This window comes from Tribolium madens, unplaced genomic scaffold (genome assembly GCF_015345945.1).
Source record: "Tribolium madens isolate multiple individuals breed KSU strain unplaced genomic scaffold, Tmad_KSU_1.1 Scaffold_11;HRSCAF=98;Tcas5.2_LG3b, whole genome shotgun sequence".
NCBI classification, from domain to species: domain Eukaryota; kingdom Metazoa; phylum Arthropoda; class Insecta; order Coleoptera; family Tenebrionidae; genus Tribolium; species Tribolium madens.
Window position 1 is genome coordinate 8,547,577 of NW_025400975.1, and position 21,923 is coordinate 8,569,499.

The 21,923-nt window shown below is 28.5% G+C and overlaps 8 protein-coding genes across 9 annotated transcripts in view; 4 read left to right on the forward strand and 4 right to left on the reverse strand.

Annotated features, from left to right (window-relative positions):
• The window catches only part of LOC123008179, a 4,130-nt gene extending 2,404 nt beyond the window's left edge, over nt 1-1,726 (forward strand). The window contains exons 3-5 of the mRNA XM_044403888.1: nt 778-1,011; nt 1,118-1,396; nt 1,444-1,726. Of these exons, the coding sequence (XP_044259823.1) occupies nt 778-1,011; nt 1,118-1,396; nt 1,444-1,533 (603 nt within the window). The 3' untranslated portion in view covers nt 1,534-1,726. The remainder of the gene's footprint in view (nt 1-777; nt 1,012-1,117; nt 1,397-1,443) is intronic.
• A 16-nt stretch (nt 1,727-1,742) lies between these two features.
• LOC123008028 (ubiquitin carboxyl-terminal hydrolase isozyme L5) lies at nt 1,743-3,069 on the reverse strand. The gene is made up of 4 exons (XM_044403635.1): nt 2,817-3,069; nt 2,704-2,767; nt 2,165-2,656; nt 1,743-2,115 (listed from the first exon to the last, which is right to left on the reverse strand). The coding sequence occupies exons 1-4, from the start codon at nt 2,890-2,892 to the stop codon at nt 1,776-1,778; spliced, it is 972 nt and encodes a 323-aa protein (XP_044259570.1). The 5' UTR covers nt 2,893-3,069; the 3' UTR covers nt 1,743-1,775.
• LOC123008309 lies at nt 2,706-11,326 on the forward strand. 2 transcript variants are annotated; one of them, XM_044404197.1, is made up of 5 exons: nt 2,706-3,039; nt 10,671-10,770; nt 10,818-10,928; nt 10,985-11,137; nt 11,183-11,326. In XM_044404197.1, exons 2-5 carry the CDS (start codon nt 10,681-10,683, stop codon nt 11,246-11,248), a joined length of 420 nt encoding a protein of 139 aa, XP_044260132.1. In that variant the 5' UTR covers nt 2,706-3,039; nt 10,671-10,680; the 3' UTR covers nt 11,249-11,326. The 2 variants fall into 2 exon arrangements, with proteins under 2 accessions (XP_044260132.1, XP_044260067.1); XM_044404132.1 differs by lacking the exon at nt 2,706-3,039 and adding an exon at nt 5,564-5,679.
• On the reverse strand, nt 4,095-4,897 carry LOC123008244. Its single transcript, XM_044404017.1, has 2 exons — nt 4,639-4,897; nt 4,095-4,591 (listed from the first exon to the last, which is right to left on the reverse strand). The coding sequence occupies exons 1-2, from the start codon at nt 4,846-4,848 to the stop codon at nt 4,232-4,234; spliced, it is 570 nt and encodes a 189-aa protein (XP_044259952.1). The 5' UTR covers nt 4,849-4,897; the 3' UTR covers nt 4,095-4,231.
• Nucleotides 6,777-8,143, reverse strand: LOC123008103. The gene is made up of 7 exons (XM_044403761.1): nt 8,005-8,143; nt 7,838-7,964; nt 7,676-7,792; nt 7,473-7,618; nt 7,304-7,420; nt 7,209-7,258; nt 6,777-7,162 (listed from the first exon to the last, which is right to left on the reverse strand). The coding sequence occupies exons 1-7, from the start codon at nt 8,080-8,082 to the stop codon at nt 6,829-6,831; spliced, it is 969 nt and encodes a 322-aa protein (XP_044259696.1). The 5' UTR covers nt 8,083-8,143; the 3' UTR covers nt 6,777-6,828.
• A 1,339-nt stretch (nt 11,327-12,665) lies between the features above and the next one.
• Nucleotides 12,666-14,112, forward strand: LOC123005684. Its single transcript, XM_044399543.1, has 7 exons — nt 12,666-12,684; nt 12,730-12,906; nt 12,956-13,484; nt 13,538-13,637; nt 13,687-13,797; nt 13,849-14,001; nt 14,047-14,112. The coding sequence occupies exons 1-7, from the start codon at nt 12,666-12,668 to the stop codon at nt 14,110-14,112; spliced, it is 1,155 nt and encodes a 384-aa protein (XP_044255478.1).
• Nucleotides 14,113-16,141: 2,029 nt separating this feature from the next.
• On the reverse strand, nt 16,142-17,588 carry LOC123006500. The gene is made up of 7 exons (XM_044401029.1): nt 17,570-17,588; nt 17,331-17,518; nt 16,766-17,283; nt 16,618-16,717; nt 16,459-16,569; nt 16,253-16,405; nt 16,142-16,207 (listed from the first exon to the last, which is right to left on the reverse strand). The coding sequence occupies exons 1-7, from the start codon at nt 17,586-17,588 to the stop codon at nt 16,142-16,144; spliced, it is 1,155 nt and encodes a 384-aa protein (XP_044256964.1).
• On the forward strand, nt 17,587-21,486 carry LOC123006510. The gene is made up of 7 exons (XM_044401042.1): nt 17,587-17,612; nt 18,028-18,050; nt 20,387-20,849; nt 20,904-21,003; nt 21,047-21,157; nt 21,204-21,356; nt 21,404-21,486. The coding sequence occupies exons 1-7, from the start codon at nt 17,587-17,589 to the stop codon at nt 21,467-21,469; spliced, it is 942 nt and encodes a 313-aa protein (XP_044256977.1). The 3' UTR covers nt 21,470-21,486.
• The last annotated feature ends 437 nt before the right edge of the window (nt 21,487-21,923 follow it).

Sequence of the window (21,923 nt, forward strand, 5' to 3'; positions counted from 1 at the left end):
CATGATCTAAGGGATTACAACTATCTACTTTTAAATAATTTTTTTACATATATCGCAATTTAGACAACAAAAGTCGAATAACTGAAAAACAAAACAAAATTTTGTTCTTAAAATAAGATCATTTTTTATATTACTTTAATTTATATTACTTATTATTTTTTGGAAACAAATGATTTAAAAAAACCGCTTAGTTCAATACAATTTAAAAAGGAAACACTCAGTGGGGTACTAATTTTTTGAGTTTGGCTTAAAATATTTTGTAATCGGATTATTTTTCWTAAACTGTCCAATTTTTAACTTGAACTGAAATTTTGAATCGGAAATTAGTGATTTGAAAAAAATATGCACAAATATGTAATATTTCCTAAAATATGCACCAAGTTGCCAAAATATGCAAATTTTATTTGGCTTATTTTAATCAAAAAACATTAGACATGCATAGAAAACTTACAATTTTGTTGATACACCTCTTTTGCATATAATCCGAGCCTTAATAATAATAATAATATTGTTTATTCAATTATGCCATTTAAAATCTTAGTAAATAAATAATTAGCAATTATTTTTTATTTTTATTTTATAAAGTTGTGAATTTTTTAAAATAATTATTTTTGTTTCTCAATTGAAAGTAAAATCGGTAACTAAGCTTCACTTCAAACTAAATATACTGTTAAATAAGAAATAACGTTTACAATGGAAAAGATTTATTGGTTCAGCCTCTTTTTTTTTATTTATACAGGGTGATGTATAATTTGCACCCTTCATTGTTATTTTCAGAACAAGAATCAAAACATGGAACAGCAGGAGATCCACGCCGTGGTGCTCCAAGAGGAAGACTTGAATCAGACTGAGATGGACAACGAAGATGGCGACACGATAGAATACACCGAAATGACGTCAGAAGTGGAAGATGAAGAAAACGCACAAAAGGACGGCTTCGACCAGGAGATAGTCGAGGAAGAAGAAGAAGAGGAATCCACTTTGGAACTCCATCAAGTCCCCTTTGAGAAGGTAGGAAGATTTGGTAACTGTCACTGTTGGTGCGCTTTCTGTTTCCATTAAAATGTTAAATAAACAATTTCCTCTTTATTATCTTTTTTTTTTCCTTTTTTCGTAGCGTAACCAAAATTTCCAAGCCAATCAAACGAAAGCGCCGATTTCCACTCACGTCATTGATACTACAAGAGGATGTCCCGTTTCAGGACTGCAAGTTAGTCTTTATAAGTTGATTGATGGGCGCTGGACTTACATTAATGAAGGTGTCACAAATTTGAATGGTAAATTTGGGGGGTTTGTTGATCGCTCGGACTTCTCCCCAGGGAGGTACAAACTGCACTATGATGTGGATAGGTATTTTGAAGCCCGAAAACAGGATACTATGTATCCCTTCATTGAGGTGAATTTGACAAAATCACTTTCGAATTTATTTATGTTGAATTGCAGGTTGTTTTTGACTGTCGTTCCACCAATGAAAATTATCATGTACCCATAATTTTAAGCCCTTATGGGTACTCAACATACAGAGGATCTTAAGCAAATTGATAATATAGTTTTAGAATTAAGTACTTTAGGCTACTTGGGTGTGTTTCTTTAACACGCCAGTATTATAGACGTTTATTTTAGTCTTAGAATAGTTTAATGTTAGGGTGTATATATTTACTAAAGCCAAACCTTTTTTTTGTATTAATTGGACGTTGAGTAAATAAAGTTCTTGGTACTGAATGTAGGTTAGGGAAGTAAAATCTGTTTGAAATTGTTTATTAGTAGAAAAAGTGTTAAGACGACATTTTGGCCTTTTGTTTTTTCAAAGTTTTTTGCTTGGCCTGTTCATATAGCGTCATTAGTTTTCCTTCTTTGGCCAAAATTTTTAAAATTTCCACTATCAAAGGCAAATAGTTGTGTTTGCGTCTAATATTTTCGATGCGATATTGACTTCGTTTATTGTCCTCGTCTTCAATGAGCAAACGCAAGCGTGCAATTTCAGCTTGTTGGGAGTCTGTTTCCATCCCGGATTCGTCAACGCATTTTTGTAAGTTGTCTATTTGCCTTTGATAGAGCATTTTTCTGTCGCTCACTATCGCCATTAGATTGAAGTGAATTTCGCCCTCGGTGTACCTGAAATTGAACAATGTGATTGTGTTAATTGGGGGTTGGGGCGACGCACCTCTGTATTCTCTTCTCGATGATGGGGCGAGCGACGTCCGTCCAGTCGGTGTCGGCCGTGAGCGGCCCCAAGTCGATGGGCCCCGTTTTGAGACCGTCGAGTTCGTAGAGTCTCCCATCTATGGGCACGTAACTAACAAAGTGAAAAACATCCTCATTTTTGTTAGCCAAAGAAGGATCAAACTCAAAAATCTGCTGTCTAGCAAAAGAATTATGAACCGACCTAATAACAGGCGAATTACTTATAGTTAATCCTTTCATATTTGCATCAAAACCTTGACAGAAATCTTTAAGTTCAGTTAAAGTATGACCTAACTTTAAATCAGCATGTCGACAATTTAATAACACACTTAAAATCGCCTGCGTTGCACACGCGTTTTCTATGACTTGTTTGGCGAAAAATATCTTCTCTAAACGGGTGTCTTGCACGATCGAGCCGCTGGGTTCGTCGTCTTTGGTCCATTTGAACAAAAATATGAGACCATGGATGGGCCTGGAAAAATTACTCAACGCAAATTTTGGCAATTCAGCGACACTTACTTTAACTTTTCGAACTGCTCGGGCTCGAGACTCCACAATTCTTCCACTTGGACACCTTTTACACCTGAAAACAATGTGGTGAGAGAAGCAAACTAACAAGTGTGTTGGTTTACCGAACTCGCGGATTAATTCTGTAAAAACTCCGGGGTCGCTTTCGATCAAACACCAGTTTCCGGCCGTTTCAGACATGTTTATTTAAAATATCGACGATTTAAGAGTTTTAGTTGAATCACTGATAACCTCAAATTCGTTAAACAAAATGGGTGACATTTGACATTTTGAAAAATGGTGGAGTGTTCATCGACTCGAAAAACGCAGGTTCCTGTAATTTTACGGGTTAGTAGAAATTTTTAAACGACCTGATTGCTTTGAAGTAAACTCCACAAGTAACGCGGCCTAAATCTACTTAAAAAGTAAAATGCAAGCGTGTTTTTGTTTTTTTTTTGGTAAATTTTTTTTTCCCGAATGATTATCAACCCGAAAAACGCAGATTCCTGTACATTGGCAGTTTTACTGATTGTTTATTAAAAAAAAGCATTGAAAAGTAATAAGGGTATATCCGAGTAAACTCCACAAAAATCAAAGTTTTTTTAAGTGACGTAACGTAATTCTATTTAAATACGAAATCAATGTAGGACATTTTTTAATTTTAGCAATTTTAAAATATTACCACAGTCACGTGATCAGTCATGGCGGCTTTTCAGTTTTTCGAGCCTGTTTTTAATTTGTTTAGTTTCATTAAATTATGATTAAATTCAAGTATTTTCAGTGGTTTTAAACAAATTTTTATATTTTTTATCTTTTGATGTCCTTTTGTGGAAACACGAAATGATCTGAAATGTTTGGGAAAGCGAAAATGGTAGGAAGCTTCGATGAGTAAAACTATCTATAAAAACACACTGTACTTTAATGAATTTAGGGTTATTTAGTTTTTCTGACTTGTCAGGTAACAAATTTTGCTTTGTTGTTTCGGCAATTTAGTGCAAACTAAATTCTGTTGGCACATATTTTATTTATTATAACACCAAAAACTAATAATTTGTAAATTTTATTTTTAATGAGCAAAAAAACTTACAAAATTATTTTTCTAACAGAAATAAATAAAGTCAAAGTGCAAAATTTAAACTCTCATAACTTAGAAATTTTTATAGATAATTTTTTTTTAACATTTTTCCATGTCCCTGGTATCTTACCTTATATGGCATTTTTCTCTGGTGTGCGAGTTCTGGTGCACTCTGTATATTTTTTTTAATTAAAATAAGAAAAAAAAGTGGCCCAAATTAGAAAAAAATAGCATAAAATACACGTTTTATAATGGCATTGGCCATTATCACACTTGTTCTTTATTATACTATTAGTTATTTATACAGATAAATAATAAAAAAGGCTATTTGAGGTATTAACATCATATGTTTAAACATTTAGAGTTATTTTTTTTATTGAAAAAGCTGTTTTCTGATGCGTTGTTATAAAATAACACATTCAAAATTTATCCAAAATATTCACAATGTTATTTTTCACAACTTATTCAATATACTTTCTTGCTTCTTTGCCGAGTAGTGGGCTTCCTTTTACGCCCTCTATTGGAAGTCCTTTTTTCATTTCCATCGTCAGCGAGCGGTTTATTAAGAAAACTCGACGGTGGCGTGGTGAAAACACTAAAAACTTGATGGTGGAAACCCCCACCTTCATTCAGATTTTCCCGAACTTCGTAAGTACTTTCAGGTATTGCGACCAACTTGAAATTTCCTATAGGATATTGCGTCAAATCAACGAATTTTTGATTGAATGTAAAATCTGGGAAATTATCCACGTTTTCGGACCATGGGGGCACCAAAATTTCAATTGGATTTTTCTTCCTTTCATTACGTTTAAAATCTTCACCACTCTGAAAGATTTTTTGACAAAAAACTTGATACAAAAATGTGGACAAACCTCGTCTTTGATACTCTCATAACTCTCCACGCTAAAATTTTCAAAACTGTGATTTTTGGGTTGTTTCTCGTAACGGTGTTTGTGTCTTTTGGGTCTTCGACTTTCTTCTTGGATGATGATTCTGTGCACGTCCCTTTTTTCCAAATGACAATTCGCCACAATCACGTTAGAAAGCAAAAGGAAAAGCAACAAATGTTTAGTTAAATTCATTTTCACCAAAGATGCACCACAAACTGCACTGAATAAATTACTCAGGTCTTTATATACAAGAAGCAATGCTCTGCTTATTTACTGTGTTTGCATGAGTGTTAATCACTCTTGTGATTATATCTGTGGAAAAAGCAAAACTGAACTATTAATTGAAGATTCATTGTAATTGTCACGCAATCCTCACTTCATAATTTTCTATTTTTTTGACAAAGCAAATTATATTTTAACATATAAAAACTTAAAACTCTTAAAAAAGGTACCCCTTGACAAAACACAAAAATATTTGAAATTATTGGTTCGCTGCTCATATTGTTTTTCAAACAAATTTTTTTCGTCGAAATATTCTTTTATAAAACCATCAAATCTCACTGGGAATTAAAAATTACAAATCACATATTAATTTTAAAATTAAAAAACCTGGTGTGAACATGACACGACTTTCCTTATCCTACTTATTTGGAAAACATCTTATTGAGACGTTGGAAATCCGAGTAGCAAACCTAACGTGCCACCTGCCGGATTACACGCGAAATAGATGATAGTTGTCGCGGGTTCGAGTCTGGGGTGCAATTTTTTTAGTTCGTTACCCATTATTATTTTTATTTTATCACATTTTACTGTTTAATAAGGTATATTTCATGATTTTCAATAATTTTTATCCCCATCTTCAACCGTATAATATTTGATAAGGAAAGTAAAAAAAAAACATAAGTAATAAAAGTTGGGTTATAAAGGATGTCAGTTTGAGTTGGTGATACATAATTTTCTTTTTAAATGATACAAAACATTTAATGAGATATTTACACTCTTTTTCATAATAATGTGGATCAGGTAGGTTGTGGAAATCTAAATGCATCTTTAATTTAAAGACCGATTCACACAAAAAGTGTCATTAATGTCATTCAGAACAAATTTAATAATGACAAAATTCTATGTTTGCTACACTATGTTAATTGTATTTATTTTTTGCTACCTGGTGTACACATTTATTTGAAAAAATAATGTTTAGGGAAGATTGAGGTTAGGATTGTTTGAATTATTTGCATTAAAATGATACCTTTCAACGACTACTTGATATGAAAATGAATATATCTCTTAGTTTATCACCCCGTAAATTTTTCACTTTTTCATAATAAAATTCATTAGTTTGTTTCACTTTCTACATACCTACTCGTATGTAATTGCAATAATGTATAAATAGTTAAAAAACATTCGTAATTACTAAAAATATCACGCATTATGACAGATTATTTATCATAAAATTATACGTTTATTTATTATTTTTTCTGTATTTTCTGGTCAATGATCCTGCTACTAATCTTATACAGGATGCGCCAGAACTCGCGCCCAAGAGAAAATTTTCAAGTAAGGTAAGGTACTAGGAAAAATTTTGACATTTATTTTTTGACATTTGACATTTTTTTATATCTATTTAATGATACCGATGATCTTGTTTATGTTTTTTTACAATTATTTAATAAAGGGACAAAAATTTTGTCAATAAAAGCCACAAATAACATTGAACAGAGTTACAATTTAGGATACAACTTCCTAGTTTCCTCTTTTAATAGCCTATAGCAAAAAAACTGGGAAAATTATTTTTCCAACAGAAATAAATAGAGGCAAAGTGCAAACTTTAATCCCTCATAATTTCGAAATTTTTATAGATAAAATTTTTTTAACATTTTTTCCATGTTTCTGGTATCTTACCATTTTTCTCTGGGGCGCGAGTTCTGGCGCATCCTGTATAAATAATGCAGAATGGAATAGACAACTAGAAGTATACTAACTAAAAAAGCAAAAAATATAGGGTGATTTGTTTAAAAAACATAACTCATTTGTATATAAATTTTTAAATAATTTAACATAGTCAAAGATAGAAATATTTCAGTTTTTGTGTTTTTTTTTAAATTCACTACACTAATAACTAAAAAATATATTTTTATTTTACAATAACTCCAACAAAGTAAAATAAATTTTTTAGTCATAATTGCTTTTCGATCTCAAGACCGACTTTATACTTTTGGGTGTATTTGGTGGTGAATAATCAGGATCAGGAATTATCGGTCCTTCAACACGATTCCAATTAGATTTGTGTTTCCCAATCTTTGCTGTTTTATTCATTCTAAGCCCAGAAAAGAAGTTTTCATTATCAAATTCAGCTTCACTATTTGGTAAACTGTAAACATTTTCTTGCGTAGTTGACGCAGGTAAAAAGGAATCACTCCTTGTGAAACCTTGATTGTCATAACCATCAGATTTTGGAGGACTTGACCAAAGGTCTTTGTCAGAATCATTAAACCATGGTGGAGTACTGGAAATTAATTTGAATTTTTCTAAAAAAATATTAATTAACTTACTTGTTTGATTCGTAACCGTGAATGATGGGCATGACTGAAGCTTCATTTTCCTGAAAAAAAAATTAGAAAAGTCGTATCAAAGTAATTTTTCTTACTTTAAGCACGATTTTTATGGTGAATTTCAGTAAAATAGTTGCAAAAACGAGATTAACAACCCATAGGACGTAGCCTCGACATGCTAGTGACATCACAATTCCATAACATACAAGAACCTGGGAATAATTTGTTTCAGATTAATGTTTTTTACTTTTAATTAATTGTTACCAATAAATTGGCTTTATCCTCAATTCTGGCGTAATCTCGTCCTAATAAACTAGTTAAAACAATGTCGACGATACAAATAATAAATGTTGTGGTTGACCAACCCCCAAACAAACATTTCGTAAGATGCCATTGATTGTGAATCATTGCTGAAATATTTTCAGAAAGATAAAGATTTAAAACGGATTAATTCGTGATAAGCGTACCCCAAATAACACTTCCAGAAATACACAACCAAATTACAGAAAAAACCACGTAGAAACACATAAAAATAAGAAATTCTTGTGGTTTTATCAGTAATTCACTGCTCGTGTTTGTCGACTCTACAAAACATGGTTTAGTGCGAAAATTTAATTTTTTTCTTTTACCGTTTAAAAAAATGACATAAATGATTTTGTAATATTCTTCTGGGTTTTCATTTCTATCGATTTGTATTATTCCAGTGTAACAGGAAATGCACAACACTGCAAAAATGGTCCAAGCAATTCCTTGAATCTGGTTTGGATTAAAAAAAAAACAATTATAAAATACACACCAATCCTAATAAACCCGCAGTTGCAGCCAAAGGTTTTGCCAGGGATTTATTCAAAACACTTTTTTTGGTTTCGTTCATTTTTATTTAATTTTGGAGAACTGGAGTAAACATAACGGACTATCAGTGTGGTAATATTCGTAGCTGTCATTTCTCTAAATCGCTTTTTATTCTCTTATCAGATAAAATCATTAATAATAGATATTTTTTTGATAAACATAATAGAGTGACAAACCACGTGAAAATTTATGGCGAATTCTAATCATTGCGATATTTCCGGTGATATAAGTTGCGGAATTAGAAAAATTAGATAACATATTTTTACTTTTTGAAAATAAAAAATAGCGTAAAAATGTTTCTTGAAGACTTGAAAATTGTGAAAAGATTGAAATTTTAAACTGTAATGCAGCTTTTTCAGTCTTTTCATATGTAAAAACAAAAATTTAAACTGTATACTTTTATTTTCGATAAGTCATTTACTTGCTTTTCTAGGATTAAAAACATGTTACTTTGTGTTCGTTTTCTCGTTTTCTCCATTCTTTTTCATGGACTTAGCAGATAAACGATAAACAATCTTTATCGTTGTGTATAATACAATATTTTTTCTATAGCAAAAATAGAATTAAAAAAAAGACAATATTTGGCATTTCTCAATACGAATCATCAGATTTTTAATAGATTTAAAGCAAGTTTAAGCCTTGTTGTATCTAATTCAAAGAATAAAATGTTGTATTCAACTCGTTTGAGTGTAAATCGGACGCTTTATTCCACCTCGTGGATGATAAAATTTGTAATTTTAAATGAATAAAATAAGTTAAAACATTTTATCTACCCTTGTGGTTAAAATGCTACTTTATCTACTCAAAAGAGTTGAGAAAGAAATAGTTTAACATCTGCTGTAGAATGCAATGTTGCTGCATTGAACAAAATTAAACTGCTTCTTCAGGAAGAGCAAAATTTTTTACCTACCTGAATTCGGAATTCGCTAATTTTGAGACACCCTGTAATTTTGTTGTTTTTTTATTTCTGTTATATCTGTTCCATCATTATGATTTTTTTTAAGAAAAAATATACTGTAAGGTGTTTTACATAGGTAATGTAGAATTTTTTACAAAACACTAGATATGTATAAAAAAATGCATCAAATTATTTTTTGTTATTTTATTTTCAGTATAGGTACCTACCGAAATTTATTTTTATGCCATATAAAAGTCACAACAGAAAATACAAGAAAATACAAATAAAATATATTTTTTATGTTTTGTGTTTAATGAGTTTAAGAAAGTTTATTTACATCATATATTACATATTTTTAGTTTTAAGGTGTCAAAGTACCCCCCAGGCTAGCATAACTTTGATTTTCAACGTAATTAAAAGGACTGTCAAAAAAGCACCGAAATCACACGAAATTTTAAATTTTTTTTTGGAAAAATTATGACCTTGAGGTTTGTTTGTTAATGCAGCTTTATTCTCTCAATTTGGTATTTTTTTTCCAACGGAAATGAAATGTGGTTTTTTAGAAACATTGATATTTATGAGGAGTTGTACTAAAAATGGGAGTATTATTATTACAAAATGTTTGTTTCATTTATGCTCTAGTTTTGTATAATTTTCGTAAGAGTAGTCTTGTTTGAAAAAAAAAAACACTTTTATTTTATTATTTATTTATTTTATCGAAAACTACTATTCTGTAATTATTTTATAAATGAGTATTGGTTAATCTCAAATATTTTATTCATTAAACGATCTTTAATGACTTATTGGTAATTGTGTATAATTACAACGTAGTTGCGGCATGATGGCCGAATTTAAAGGTAGGGAGCGGAGCTAAATTCTCAATTATTATTACATTCATTTTTAGACCCTTTTATAATGTTGAGAAAATTTATTTTTTTTAATGCCTACAATTACAAAATAATACAATTTTGCACTGTTTTACTTGTTATACTCCACTCAATTATTCACTGCTTATTGATATACTACATGATCAAAAATTGGGACATAAACCTTTTAATTAAATATAGTCCAGCAATTATCCTTTTCATACTTGTAAGTAAATTTTTTTCAGTTTTCAGTGTGATGATTTGTTTGTTTTGAGGCGATTGTCGCTGCAGCTCTATCTGTTTTTTTGGGAAAAGATATTCTGGAAATAGTTGTGTATTATCCGAAAATTTGTTGGTCTATTAGCATGATGAGGAAAAAAGCTCAAATAAAGCTCCAGAAAAAATGTCAAATTATAAATTTTTGTATAGGAAGCGGTCTCCTGTTTATTGCAACTACATTAACCATCAATGCTCCATATTTTGGAGATCAGAGAGACCTTTTCATTTCTTTTCAAGTTTTTGAGGAATATTTTGGGGAATGGTCGTTTATTCCTCATTATTTCTACTTTCTAGGATTTCCATTTTTATATTATCATTTCTTAAAATTGGGCTTAGTTTTTGCTTATGGGATTTTACAAGCACACTTACAGTTCTTACTCGTCGAAGAATATTTGTTTCAAATTTATCAAACTGATAATTTGATACGATGGAAATACTTGGAAGACACTCATTATCAACGAAAAATCGGTAAATCGTTACGTCTTTGCATTGACCAGCATAATGCCTTAAAAAAGTCTTGAAAAGCTTCTGTTTCATAAAATCAATATTTAAAAAAATTATTTTTAGGTTGGTGAAAATGATTGTGAATCTTGTACTGACAGGCATGCCGTTTTTTCTGCTACTTGGGATTTTGCTTCTTATTAGTTTTTTTGCCTACATCATAAATGTAAGTTTATTACAAACATTTGAAAAATTTGTAAAAAATAAGCGTAGTTTGAGGACACAATGACCAATATTTTGAAAATAAGAATATTTATGTCTTCTGTAAGTGGTGTGTTTATCGCTGTATTGTTATGTTGGAGTGGACAACAATTAATAGATGTGGTTTGTAACACATAAAATGTTTTAATTACTTTTCCTGATTTTATTTTATATTTTAGACGAGCAATATTTTTTATGTTTTGGGCGGAGCCCCTTGGTACTATTGGAGTCTTAAAAACATTAAAATTCTTTTGATTTTTATGACGAATTGTACCAAAAATGAGAGTATTGTTTTGACTGGAATTTGTATGGATTACCAACTTCTTGTTGCAGTAGGTGCATTTTGACTTGTATTTTTTATTTTAATTTTATTTTAGGTTTTGCGAATCTCCGTCTCATATGCTCTAGTTTTGCACGATCTTCGCAAAAGTAGTCTCGTTTGAAACGACCACAATAAAAACACTTAATTATATTTCTCACTCTAAAAAATGTTAATGTAAATTACTTGTCTCTTTTTATGAATCCAGTTAATAAACAGTCTATAAAGTAAAAAAGCGTTTTTCCATTTACTTCCTGACAAAAATTAATACGTTGAATAAAATTTTATCAATGTAGGACATAATCGATTTAAATATAATTTTATTATATTTATTATTAAACCACAGTTTATTGATTGAATATCCAATGATATTGAAAATTGGTCACATAATAAATATGATGATTCTTCTTTTATTGTTTGTTCAGAAAATGTAGTACCAAATAAAATGTTTTGTTACTTTGTTATTTAAAAAGCAGTCAACTAGGATTCCTAAAAGATTTAAAAAAAAGTCATTAATATTTTGCAAACCCTAAAACTGAAAATTTTATTTATTTTTAGCTCTATACAATTAATAGTCGTTTGTTTACATTTGTTGGTTTATTGTTGCGCCAAATCATCTACAAAGTCGAAAGAAAAGAAAATTCCCCCATTCAATAGAAATTATAGCTAAATGATTGAATTTAGCTATAATAATTTATTACTACCTATCATTATGTCGGTCATGTTGTACATTTAAAAGCTTACTTTCATTATTATATACGTAATTTAAAAATTAAATATTAAAAAAATAAATACATTCTAGGAGGTTCTCCAAGTGGATTATCAAAAAAAAGCCCTAATTTTATGTCAAAACCTAAGAAAGGCACTTGAAGTTTTTATAGATTTATTTCTGTTACTAAAGGATGTATTTTTTTAGGCTTATCAAATTTTTTTTTTCAAAATTTCTACTTAGATTTTTAAAACTTAAAAGTTTTTTAGCTTTCTAACATGATATCTATGTCTCAAATTACCAATTTAGGCAAATTATGCACAATTTTTATTCATTTTTGATACGTCTATCTCTATTTTTATTTGCACATCTAAAAAAATTGTTACTATTATTGTTTGTTTTAAATTCTGTCTCCTGAAATGTTACTTAAGTTTTTAAGACACAAGGCTAACTTTTTACGAGTATTTCGATATTTTCTTGCATTCAGTTGTATTTCTTTTTTTTTGCAAACGTTCGAAAGACTTATTTCTATTTACATACTGGCAATAAATTTTTTTGTAAATAATCGATCAAAATTTGAGCAATTAATCAATTATTCACTTGAATTCATAATAATGACTAGTGACCATTTGTTTTTAATTTGTTCTTAAATCAACCAGAATATCTAACATTTTTAGTTTATTTGGTAAATCGAAAACTGTACCATTCCGCAAACAAATCTGATATTAATGATTTAATAAGTTTGATTTTAAATATTTTATTTTAAGATTTTAATGCTTTTTCGATATTTTGGTATATAGAACAGTGCAGTGAAGAGTTTTCAAGACATAACATGGTGCCCGAATTCAATGGTCAGCTGAATTAAAACTAAATTATTAATTCATTCTAAATTTCAGACCCTTTCATCATATTGAGAAAGATATTTTTTAATAATTGCATTAATTACAAAATAACAAAATTTAGTAATGTTTTGCTTATTATAATTTATTCACTGGTTTACTGTTTACAAATATACTACATGTACAAGAATTTTAGCATAAACCTCTTAATTAAATATGGCCCAATAACAATATTATTCTTCTTTCTAAGTGAAATAAAAATGTTGCTTTTGGTGTAATAACGTCTTTTTACAGATAATTGTCACAGCAGTTTTTTGTGTTGCAATGGATAAGGAAATGTTTGAAATATTAACATTTTTTCAAAAAACTTGTTGGCCCCTTAATATCATAAAAAAAGGTGTTCAAATAAAGCTCGAGAGAAAATGTCAGGTCATAAGTATCTGTTTATCATGCATTTTGATACTTAATATAATGACTGTAATTTTTAATTATCCAAATTTTGGAACTCAGAGAGATTTTTTCATTTGTTTTATAATTTTTGAGGAATATTTTGGCGAATGGTCGTATATTCCTTGTTATTTCTATTTCGTTGGATTTTTATTTTTATATTTTCTTTTCCTTAAAGTTTGTTATATCTTTGTTTATGGAATTTTAGAAGTTCAACTACAATTCTTACTCATTAAAGAATATTTATTAGAAATATATGAGTTTGATCATCTGAAAAGTTGGAAATATTTACAAGATGTTCAATACCAACAAGAAATGGGAAAAATTTTACGTCAGTGTATTACGCACCACAATGATTTAAAAAAGTTCTAAATCTCTAATCTCATGATATTAATATTTTTAAATAAATTATTTATAGGTTGGTGAAAATAATTATGAATGTTGCATTGAAAGCCATGCCGTTTTTTCTACTATTTGGAGTTTTGCTTCTCATTAGCTGTTTCGCGTTGATTATAAATGTGATTTTATTACAAACACTTGAAAAAATTTGTAAAAAATGCGTTGTAGTTTGCGGACACCATGAGCAACATTATAAAAATACGACATCTCATGTTTGCAATAAATACTTTTATTCTCAGTTTTTTGTTGTGCTGGATTGGTCAACAACTGGTCGATGTGGTTTGTAGAAATATTAATTTTTTGTGCATGATTTAGTAAGAATTTTTTTAGACGAGCAATGTTTTTTTTACTTTGGCTGGAGCTCCTTGGTACTATTGGAATCTTAAAAACATAAAAATTCTTCTAACATTTATGACAAATTGTACTAAGAATGAGAGTATTAATTTGGCTGGGATTTGTTTAGATTACAATATGTTTGTTTCGGTGGGTGCCTCTTGAGTTGTGATTTTTTATTTTGTTTTGTTTTAGGTCTTACGAATCTCCATTTCTTATGCTCTAGTTTTGTACAATCTTCACAAAAGTAGTGTCATTTGAAACAACCAGAAATTAAACACGAAAAAGTAGATATTTTTAGGGCCCAGTCACATGCAATGTTAAAAAAATGAGAAACACCTTTTCTTAAACAATGTGTACAATTATATTATTAAATTTAGCTGTTTCTAAAATATAATTTTTGTTTTATTATTACATTCTCGCCGAATCGTTGCGTTTTGTTAATTTTTGATCGTTTTTGTTTTATTAAAACGCAAATTTGTGTTTTTTCCTATTTTGCTATCTTGTTGTTCCAATGAGAATAGATAAAACCACTGTTTGTTTTTTAGAGCAGCCAATCAGAATTTATGATAAATGAACAACTCTACTGTTTTGTAATTATTTCAGACTTAATGAGTATTGGTTAATCTCAAATGTTTTATTCATAAAACGATCTTTAATGATTTTTTTTTATTACAACGTAGTAGAAATTTGTAGCATGATGGTCGCATTTAAAGGTAGGGAGCGGAGCTAAATTATAACTAAATTATTATTACATTCGTTTTTAGACTCTTTTATAATATTGAAATTTTTTTTTAAATTTCCACAATTACAAAACATTAAAAAATAAAAACATTTCATGTTTAAGAAAACATTTATAAATAAAGTTCTAACGACACAATATAAAAAAGTCCACTTTATGCTGTCCCGAAAATTAAACATTCTCATTTAAAAGACTTTTTTTTTGTTTATTGGTGTAATTTTGAAGCTAGTTTATCGACTTTTCGAAAACGGTTTTTCATATAAACACCATATTTTTCAATAAGAGACGGAATTATCTCGAAAAATTTAGACAAAAATGCAGCGAAAAGTCACCAAATTAAGTGAAAAATAATGAATTTTGTTTGTTTACATCACGTTTTTTTGAAAGATTCTGTTAAAACATATTAAAAAATTAGCAAATTGGGTTAAAAATGACCTTTTTTATGATTTTTTGGGCGTCTTAGCAGGTTTTTTAATTAAAAATTTACAAAATTATTTCGTCACAAATCACTAAATTTACTCAAAAATGGTGTTATTTTTACTTTTTTAGATTGTGCTAAAAAAAATTCAAAAGCACAATATTTTCGTTGTAGAACGTTTTTAGTCAGAATCGCAATTATTCAGAAAATTTTCGTTGAAAATGAGGCAAAAAATGAATAAAATATCACGAAACTAAAATTATTTTTGCTTTTTTGGAGAGTTTAAGCATGTTTTTGAGCCGAGAGAAAAATCATTTGGTCGCTTTTCCAAACGTTTTAGCAGATTTTTTTTAAACTTCGTCAAAAATAAGCCGAAAAATCACATAATTAATTCGAAAATAATGTTATTTTTGCTTTTTTCAAACATTTAGTTGCGTTTTTATGTCTAAAAGAAAACTTTTTCTTTAATTTTTGCTAAAAAACATACCAAAAAATTATTACGTATACCAGACTAAATAAAAAACGACATAATTTATGCTCTTTTCGAGCATTATTTCGCAATTATTTCGCAGAATTTTGTCAAGAATACGTCGGAAAGTAATTGAATGAAGTAAAAATAGTGTTATTTGTGCTTTTTTTAAACATTATCATCAGGTACTCGAAATTGTTTAATAATAAATTTGAAAATATTTGAAATATACACTTCTAGAATAACTTCAAAAGTCTCAAAAATTATTTATATAACTTTTTCTTATTCTACTTGTCAATATCATTAGATATTCGAAATTGCTTTTCCAATAACAATCAATAAATTATTGTTTAATAATAAATATAATATTATCTTTGAATCGATTAGATTCTACATTTAAACATGCTTTTTTATAATTCTTATTGAGAAGATATTGATTGAAAACATAAAAATCAAGGTATAAAAATGGTTTCAACAAATTAAGTCAAACTCCACTTAAGAACAGTATAATATTTATTTTTAAACATTAACAATCTATAATTATTTTTTAATATATGTATACAAAATGACGAATAAGCTCTTCAGTTTTTTTAAATGTGGTTGCAATTTGCAAAAAAAATTGTAGGTGCTTTATTTTTAATATGGTAAAAAGTTTAATTGCTTAAACAAGACCATTTTTGCGAAGATTATAGAAAACTAAAACATATGAGGCGGAGGTTCGCAACACCTGGAATAAAAATTTAAGTAAAAAAACAAGTCAAAATGTCCACACCGAAACAATAAGTTGGTAATCTACACATATCCCAGCCAAAACAATACTTTCATTTTTGATACAATTCGTCATAAAAATCAAAAAAATTATACGATTGTCACGATTCCAAAAGTACCAAGGAGCTTCAGCCAAAGTAAAAAAAATATTACTCGACTGAAATAATTAAAAAATAATTTGTACCCAAAGAAGTTAATCTTTTTACAAACCACATTTATCAATTGTTGACCAATCCAACACAACAAAATACTGATGCATAAATTACTTGCAAGATACGAGTAAATTCGTATTTTTATAATATTGGTCATTGTGTCCGCAAACTGCAACAATTTTTTTACCAATTTTTGAAATATTTGTAATAAATTTACATTTATGATGAACGCCATACTACTAATAAGAAGAAGTATCCCAAAGAGCACAAACAACGGCAAACCTTTCAATACAATATTCACAATCATTTTTACCAACCTACAAATAATATATTTAAACACAATGCATTAAAATGCAGTTTCCAACTTTTTTAAATCATTGTGGTGCTTAATACAAAGCCGTAATGATTTCCCAATTCCTTCTTGATACCGAATGTCTTGTAAATAATCCCAATTTTTTTCATCGTCAATCTCATATATTTGGGACAAATATTCTTCAATTAGAAAAAATTGTAACTGTACTTCTAAAAATCCATAAACAAAAAGAAAGCACGCTCTTAAAAAATGATAATATAAAAATGTAATTCCAACGAAATAACAATAGTAAGGAATAAACGACCATTCGCCAAAATATTCCTCAAAAACTATAAAACAAATAAAAAAGTCTTTCTGACTTCCAAACCATGGAGAGTTGACAATTGTAGAACTTAAAAAAACTAGCGAAACGATTGATGTAAAGATATTTATGATCTGACATTTTCTCTCGATCTTTATTTGAGCCTTCTTCTGTATCATACTAAGAGGCCAACAAAGTTGGTCAAGAATTGTTGACATTTCAAAAATTTTCTTTTCGAAAGCCACAGAAAAAACTGTTGTGACAATAGCCTCAAAAAAGACAGTTATTACACTAAAACAACACTTTTTTCACTTACAAATAGGACAAATAGTGTTGTTGGACTATACCTAACTAACAGATTCATGCTAAAATTTTTGTACATGTAGTATATTTGTAAAGAGTGAACCAGTGAATAAATTATAATAAGCAAAACATTAAAAAATTTTGTTATTTTGTCATTAATGCTATTATTGAAAAATATCTTTCTCAACATAATGAAAGGATCTGAAATTTAATAAATTAATAATTTACTTAAAATTTATCTCCAGTTATTACCATTGAATTCTGACACCATGTTGTGTGTTAAAAACCCTTCGCTGTACTGTAATTCCAAATCTTGACAAATATTGGAAAATTATTAAATAAAATATTTAGCTAAACCTTATTAAATCATTATTATCTTATTACAGAATGGTACAGTTTACGATTACCTAGAAACAAAAATTGCTAGTTATTTTTGGTGATTGCTTTACTTAATAAACAATAGTTCCATTTTTTTATAAAAAAATTAAAATCAAATTATTTAGTAGAACATTTATTTGTTTTTCAACTTTTAACTACATTAAATAGAACTTGTAAATGTTGCTTCAAACGAGACTACTTTTGCGAAGATTGTACAAAACTAGAGCATATGAGAAGGAGACTCGAACCATCTGAAATAAAAATTAAAAAAAAAAATTCAAGTCAAGACACGCATACCGAAACAAACAAGTTGTAATCTAAACAAATCCCAGTAAAAATGATATTCTCATTCTTGGTAAAATTCGTCATAAATATCAAAAAAGTTTTGATGTTTTTAAGATTCCAGTAGTACCAAGGAGATCCGGACAGAGTATAAAAAATATTGTTCGTCTAAAATAAAATCAAGAAAAAGTAATTAAAATATTTTATTACTAACCACATTTATCAGTTGTTGACCATTCCAACAAAACAGTATAGCGATGAAGACAGCACTTAGGGCAAGCATAAATATTCTTATTTTTAAAATATTGGTCATGTTATCCACAAACTAGAACATATTTTTACCAATATTTGAAATATTTCTAATAAACTTACATTTATGATGAACGCGAAACAGCTAATGAATAGAAGAAGTCCAAGTAGTAAAAAAAACGGCATGACTGTCACTATAATATTCACACACATTTTCAAATACCTACAAATAATTTATTTAAAAAAATTGATTCTTTAAAGCTCGACATTTTAAGACTTTTTTAAAGTGATATGTTGTGTGATACACAAACGTAACGATTTTCCTATTTCGCCTTGATATCGAATGTCTGTTAAGTTTTTCCAGCGTTTCAAATTGTCACTTTGGAATATTTCAAACAAATATTCTTCAAGGAGAGAGAACTGCAAGTTTGCATGTAAAATTCCATAAAGAAAAATTAAAAAACATCTTAAAAAATGATAATATAACAATGGAAATCCTACGAAGTAAAAATAGTAAGGAATAAATGACCATTTCCCAAAATATTCCTCAAAAACTCTAGTAGAAAGGAAAAGCTCTGTCTCGTCACCAAAATATGGAGCATTGATAGTTACTGTACTCGTATTAAAAACCACAACAGATCCTATAGAGATATTTATAATCCGACATTTTCTCTTTAGCTTCACTTCAGCTTCCTTCCTTATCATACTAAATGACCAACAAATTTCATAATAATGTGTTATTACTTCGAGAATATCTTTTCCCAAAAACATAGAAAGCGCTGCAGAGACAATCGCCTTAAAACAAATAAATCATCGCAATGAAAACTATTGTTAAAACTTCACTTACAAGTATGTAAAGTATCATTACTGGACTATATCTAATCAAAAGGTTTATGTCCCAGTTTTTGATCATGTAGTATATCAGTAAGCAGTGAACGAGTGAGGAAAGTATAATAAGCAAAATAGTGCAAAATTTTATTATTTTGTAAGTATGGATAGTAAAAAAATTAAACGTTTTCAGAATTATAAAAGGATTTGAAAATAATGGACTTAGTTATAATTTATTAACAACGGTTACTACCTTTAAATTCGGCCATAGTAGTGTGTGTTAACTCTTCACTGTACTCTAATTAAATTTGTTCTGAATCTACTTGCACAAATATCGAAAAAGTCATTAAAGATCAGCTTAAAATATTCACAATCACATTAAACTCGATAATTCATTAATCTATGACTTAATTGCAATGGTACAGTTTTCGATTAACCAGAAAATAACAATTTGTTTTGGTGAAAAAATAAGAACAAATTATGTTTAAGACGAATTTTGTCAACGGATATAGCTAAATATTGATGGTACATTTTTTTATAAGATTTTTAATGATTCTTTACAAAAAAATACCGAATTTATAGTGCCAGGAAATAAATAAAAGCTATTTATTTATTTTATTTGCTAAACTTTAATTACAATACAGTGAAGAGTTTTTAAAGGTAGTAACCGTTGTTAATAAATTATAACTAAATTATTAATCCATTAACTTTCAGATGCTTTAATTTTTTTAACGCCCATAATTACAAAATAATAACATTTTACACAACCAATTTTTATTTTATTTAATTAAAATAGCTTTCTTTTCTTTTTTATTTTTTCCTTAAATTAGCCAGTCACAATTACAGCAATTTCAATTACGGTAAATGGAACTATAATTAATTAATCTCAAATGTTTTATTCAAAAAACGATGTTTAATAACATTTTGATTCAGTGCGTAGGATTTTGGATCAGTAAAGAGTTTTCAACAACGCATGATGTCCAAATTTAATGGCAGTGACCGGAGTTGAATTATAAAATTATTAATTCATTAATTTTTAGATCCTTTTATCATGGTGAGAAGGATTCTTCTCGTTAATGTCAACTGTAACAAAATAGTAAAATTTGGTAATGTTGTGCTTATTACAATTCATATTCTCATGCATTGTTTACTGATTTACTACATGTTTAAAATTTGTGATATAAACATTTTAATTAGATATTGTCCGACATTAATACTTTTCACTTATGTAAGTGAAAAACTGTATTTTTCAGAGTAATGGTTTGTTTTTGTTTAAGGGAATTGYCASTMCAYTTTTTTCTGTSTTTTTRGCAAYKGATATRCGRGKAATAGTYACATATTTTGATAAAATTTGTTGGCCTCTTAATATAATAAGGAACGAGGCCCAAATAAAGTTGAAGCGAAAATGCCTTATTATAAATATTTTTATGTCATGCTTTTTCCTACATGTTGCAAGTACATTTACTGTTAATGCTCCATATTTCGGAGATCAGAGAGATTTTTTTATTTCTATTCGAGTTTTTGAGGAATATTTTGGAGAATGGTCGTATATTCCATATTATTTTTATTTCGTTGGATTTCCATTTTTATATTATCATTTCTTAAAACTTTGTTTAATTTTTGTCTATGTTTCTTTACAATCACAGTTACAGTTCTTCATCGTTGAGGAATATTTGTTTGAGACACACCAAACTGATGATTTGAAACGGTGGAAATACTTAGAAGACGCACAATATCAACGAGAAATAGGAAAATCGTTACGTCTTTGTATTACTCACCACAATGCTTTAAAAAAGTTTTAATTTTTTTCTTTTTATAAAATCAGTATTTTTTAAATATTTATTTAAAGGTTGGTGAAACTCATGATGAATGTTGTACTAACAGTCATGCCGTTTTTTCTACTTTTGGGAGTTTTTCTTTTTATTAGTTGTTTTGCGTTCATCATAAATGTGAGTTTCAAATTTTTCAAAAATTGGTAAAAATAAGTTGTAGTTTTCGGACACCATGACCAACATTTTGAAAATACGAATTTCCATGTATGCTGTAACAGTTGTGTGCACCACCATAATGTTGTGTTGGAATGGTCAACAACTGATTGATGTGGTTTGTAGTAAAATGTCTTAATTACTTTTTCTGATTTTCATTTTAGACGAGCAAGATTTTTTATGTCCTGTCCGGAGCTCCTTGGTACTACTGGAATCTTAAAAACATTAAAACTTTTTTGATATTTATGACAAATTGTACCAAAAATGAGGGTATTACTTTGGCTGGGTTTTGCATAGATTACAATCTCTTTGTTTCGGTATGCGTGTTTTGACTTGTAATTTTTTTGTTTAATTTTTATTTCAGATGGTACGAGTCTCCGTCTCATATGCTCTAGTTTTGTACAATTTTCGCAAGAGTAGTCTCATTTGAAACAACCAAAAACGAAACACTTAATGATGGCTTCTCATTTCTGTTATATTTAAGTTGAAAAAGAAATAAATGTTTTGTAATTTTTTTATAAAGGAAAAAACTTTAGTTGGTTATTTATGGTCATATTTTGTAAACAAACAATAAAAAAGTCGTATAGAATTATTTATTATGTGGTATAATTACCCTTTTCACTAATTATCATTATTTAGATATTTGAAATTGCTCATTCAATGACATAAACCACAGTTTAGTAATAAATATAAAAAAATCATTACATCTTTAAATCGATTACAATTGCCTTTTATTTAAACCTGCTTTTTAATTCTTATTGAGAAGATACTGAAAAAAACAAAAAAACTGTTTCAATTTCTCTACATATTTTGATTGATGATTTACAAAATTATTGCTAGAAAATAAATAAAAAAGGATGTGAATATCGGATTATGGAGAATAA

What these genes read in the sequence shown, in the direction of transcription:
- LOC123008028 (XM_044403635.1), bottom strand. Translation starts at nt 2,892, where the DNA reads ATGTCTGAAACGGCCGGAAACTGGTGTTTGATCGAAAGCGACCCCGGA. An exon ending in GAGCAGTTCGAAAAGTTAAA is followed by an intron (nt 2,657 to 2,703) that starts GTAAGTGTCGCT and finishes TAATTTTTCCAG; the next exon opens with GCCCATCCATGGTCTCATAT. An exon ending in ATCGAGAAGAGAATACAGAG is followed by an intron (nt 2,116 to 2,164) that starts GTGCGTCGCCCC and finishes GTTCAATTTCAG; the next exon opens with GTACACCGAGGGCGAAATTC.
- LOC123008244 (XM_044404017.1), bottom strand. Translation starts at nt 4,848, where the DNA reads ATGAATTTAACTAAACATTTGTTGCTTTTCCTTTTGCTTTCTAACGTG. An exon ending in ATGAGAGTATCAAAGACGAG is followed by an intron (nt 4,592 to 4,638) that starts GTTTGTCCACAT and finishes AAAATCTTTCAG; the next exon opens with AGTGGTGAAGATTTTAAACG.
- LOC123008309 (XM_044404132.1), top strand. An exon ending in GACAACAATTAATAGATGTG is followed by an intron (nt 10,929 to 10,984) that starts GTTTGTAACACA and finishes TTTATATTTTAG; the next exon opens with ACGAGCAATATTTTTTATGT. An exon ending in ATTACCAACTTCTTGTTGCA is followed by an intron (nt 11,138 to 11,182) that starts GTAGGTGCATTT and finishes ATTTTATTTTAG; the next exon opens with GTTTTGCGAATCTCCGTCTC.
- LOC123008103 (XM_044403761.1), bottom strand. Translation starts at nt 8,082, where the DNA reads ATGAACGAAACCAAAAAAAGTGTTTTGAATAAATCCCTGGCAAAACCT. An exon ending in TTCTGGAAGTGTTATTTGGG is followed by an intron (nt 7,619 to 7,675) that starts GTACGCTTATCA and finishes AAAATATTTCAG; the next exon opens with CAATGATTCACAATCAATGG. An exon ending in CACGGTTACGAATCAAACAA is followed by an intron (nt 7,163 to 7,208) that starts GTAAGTTAATTA and finishes ATTAATTTCCAG; the next exon opens with TACTCCACCATGGTTTAATG.
- LOC123005684 (XM_044399543.1), top strand. An exon ending in GTTTCGCGTTGATTATAAAT is followed by an intron (nt 13,638 to 13,686) that starts GTGATTTTATTA and finishes AATGCGTTGTAG; the next exon opens with TTTGCGGACACCATGAGCAA. An exon ending in GTCAACAACTGGTCGATGTG is followed by an intron (nt 13,798 to 13,848) that starts GTTTGTAGAAAT and finishes GAATTTTTTTAG; the next exon opens with ACGAGCAATGTTTTTTTTAC.
- LOC123006500 (XM_044401029.1), bottom strand. An exon ending in GTCAACAATTGATAAATGTG is followed by an intron (nt 16,406 to 16,458) that starts GTTTGTAAAAAG and finishes TAATTATTTCAG; the next exon opens with TCGAGTAATATTTTTTTTAC. An exon ending in ATTACCAACTTATTGTTTCG is followed by an intron (nt 16,208 to 16,252) that starts GTGTGGACATTT and finishes TTTTTATTCCAG; the next exon opens with GTGTTGCGAACCTCCGCCTC.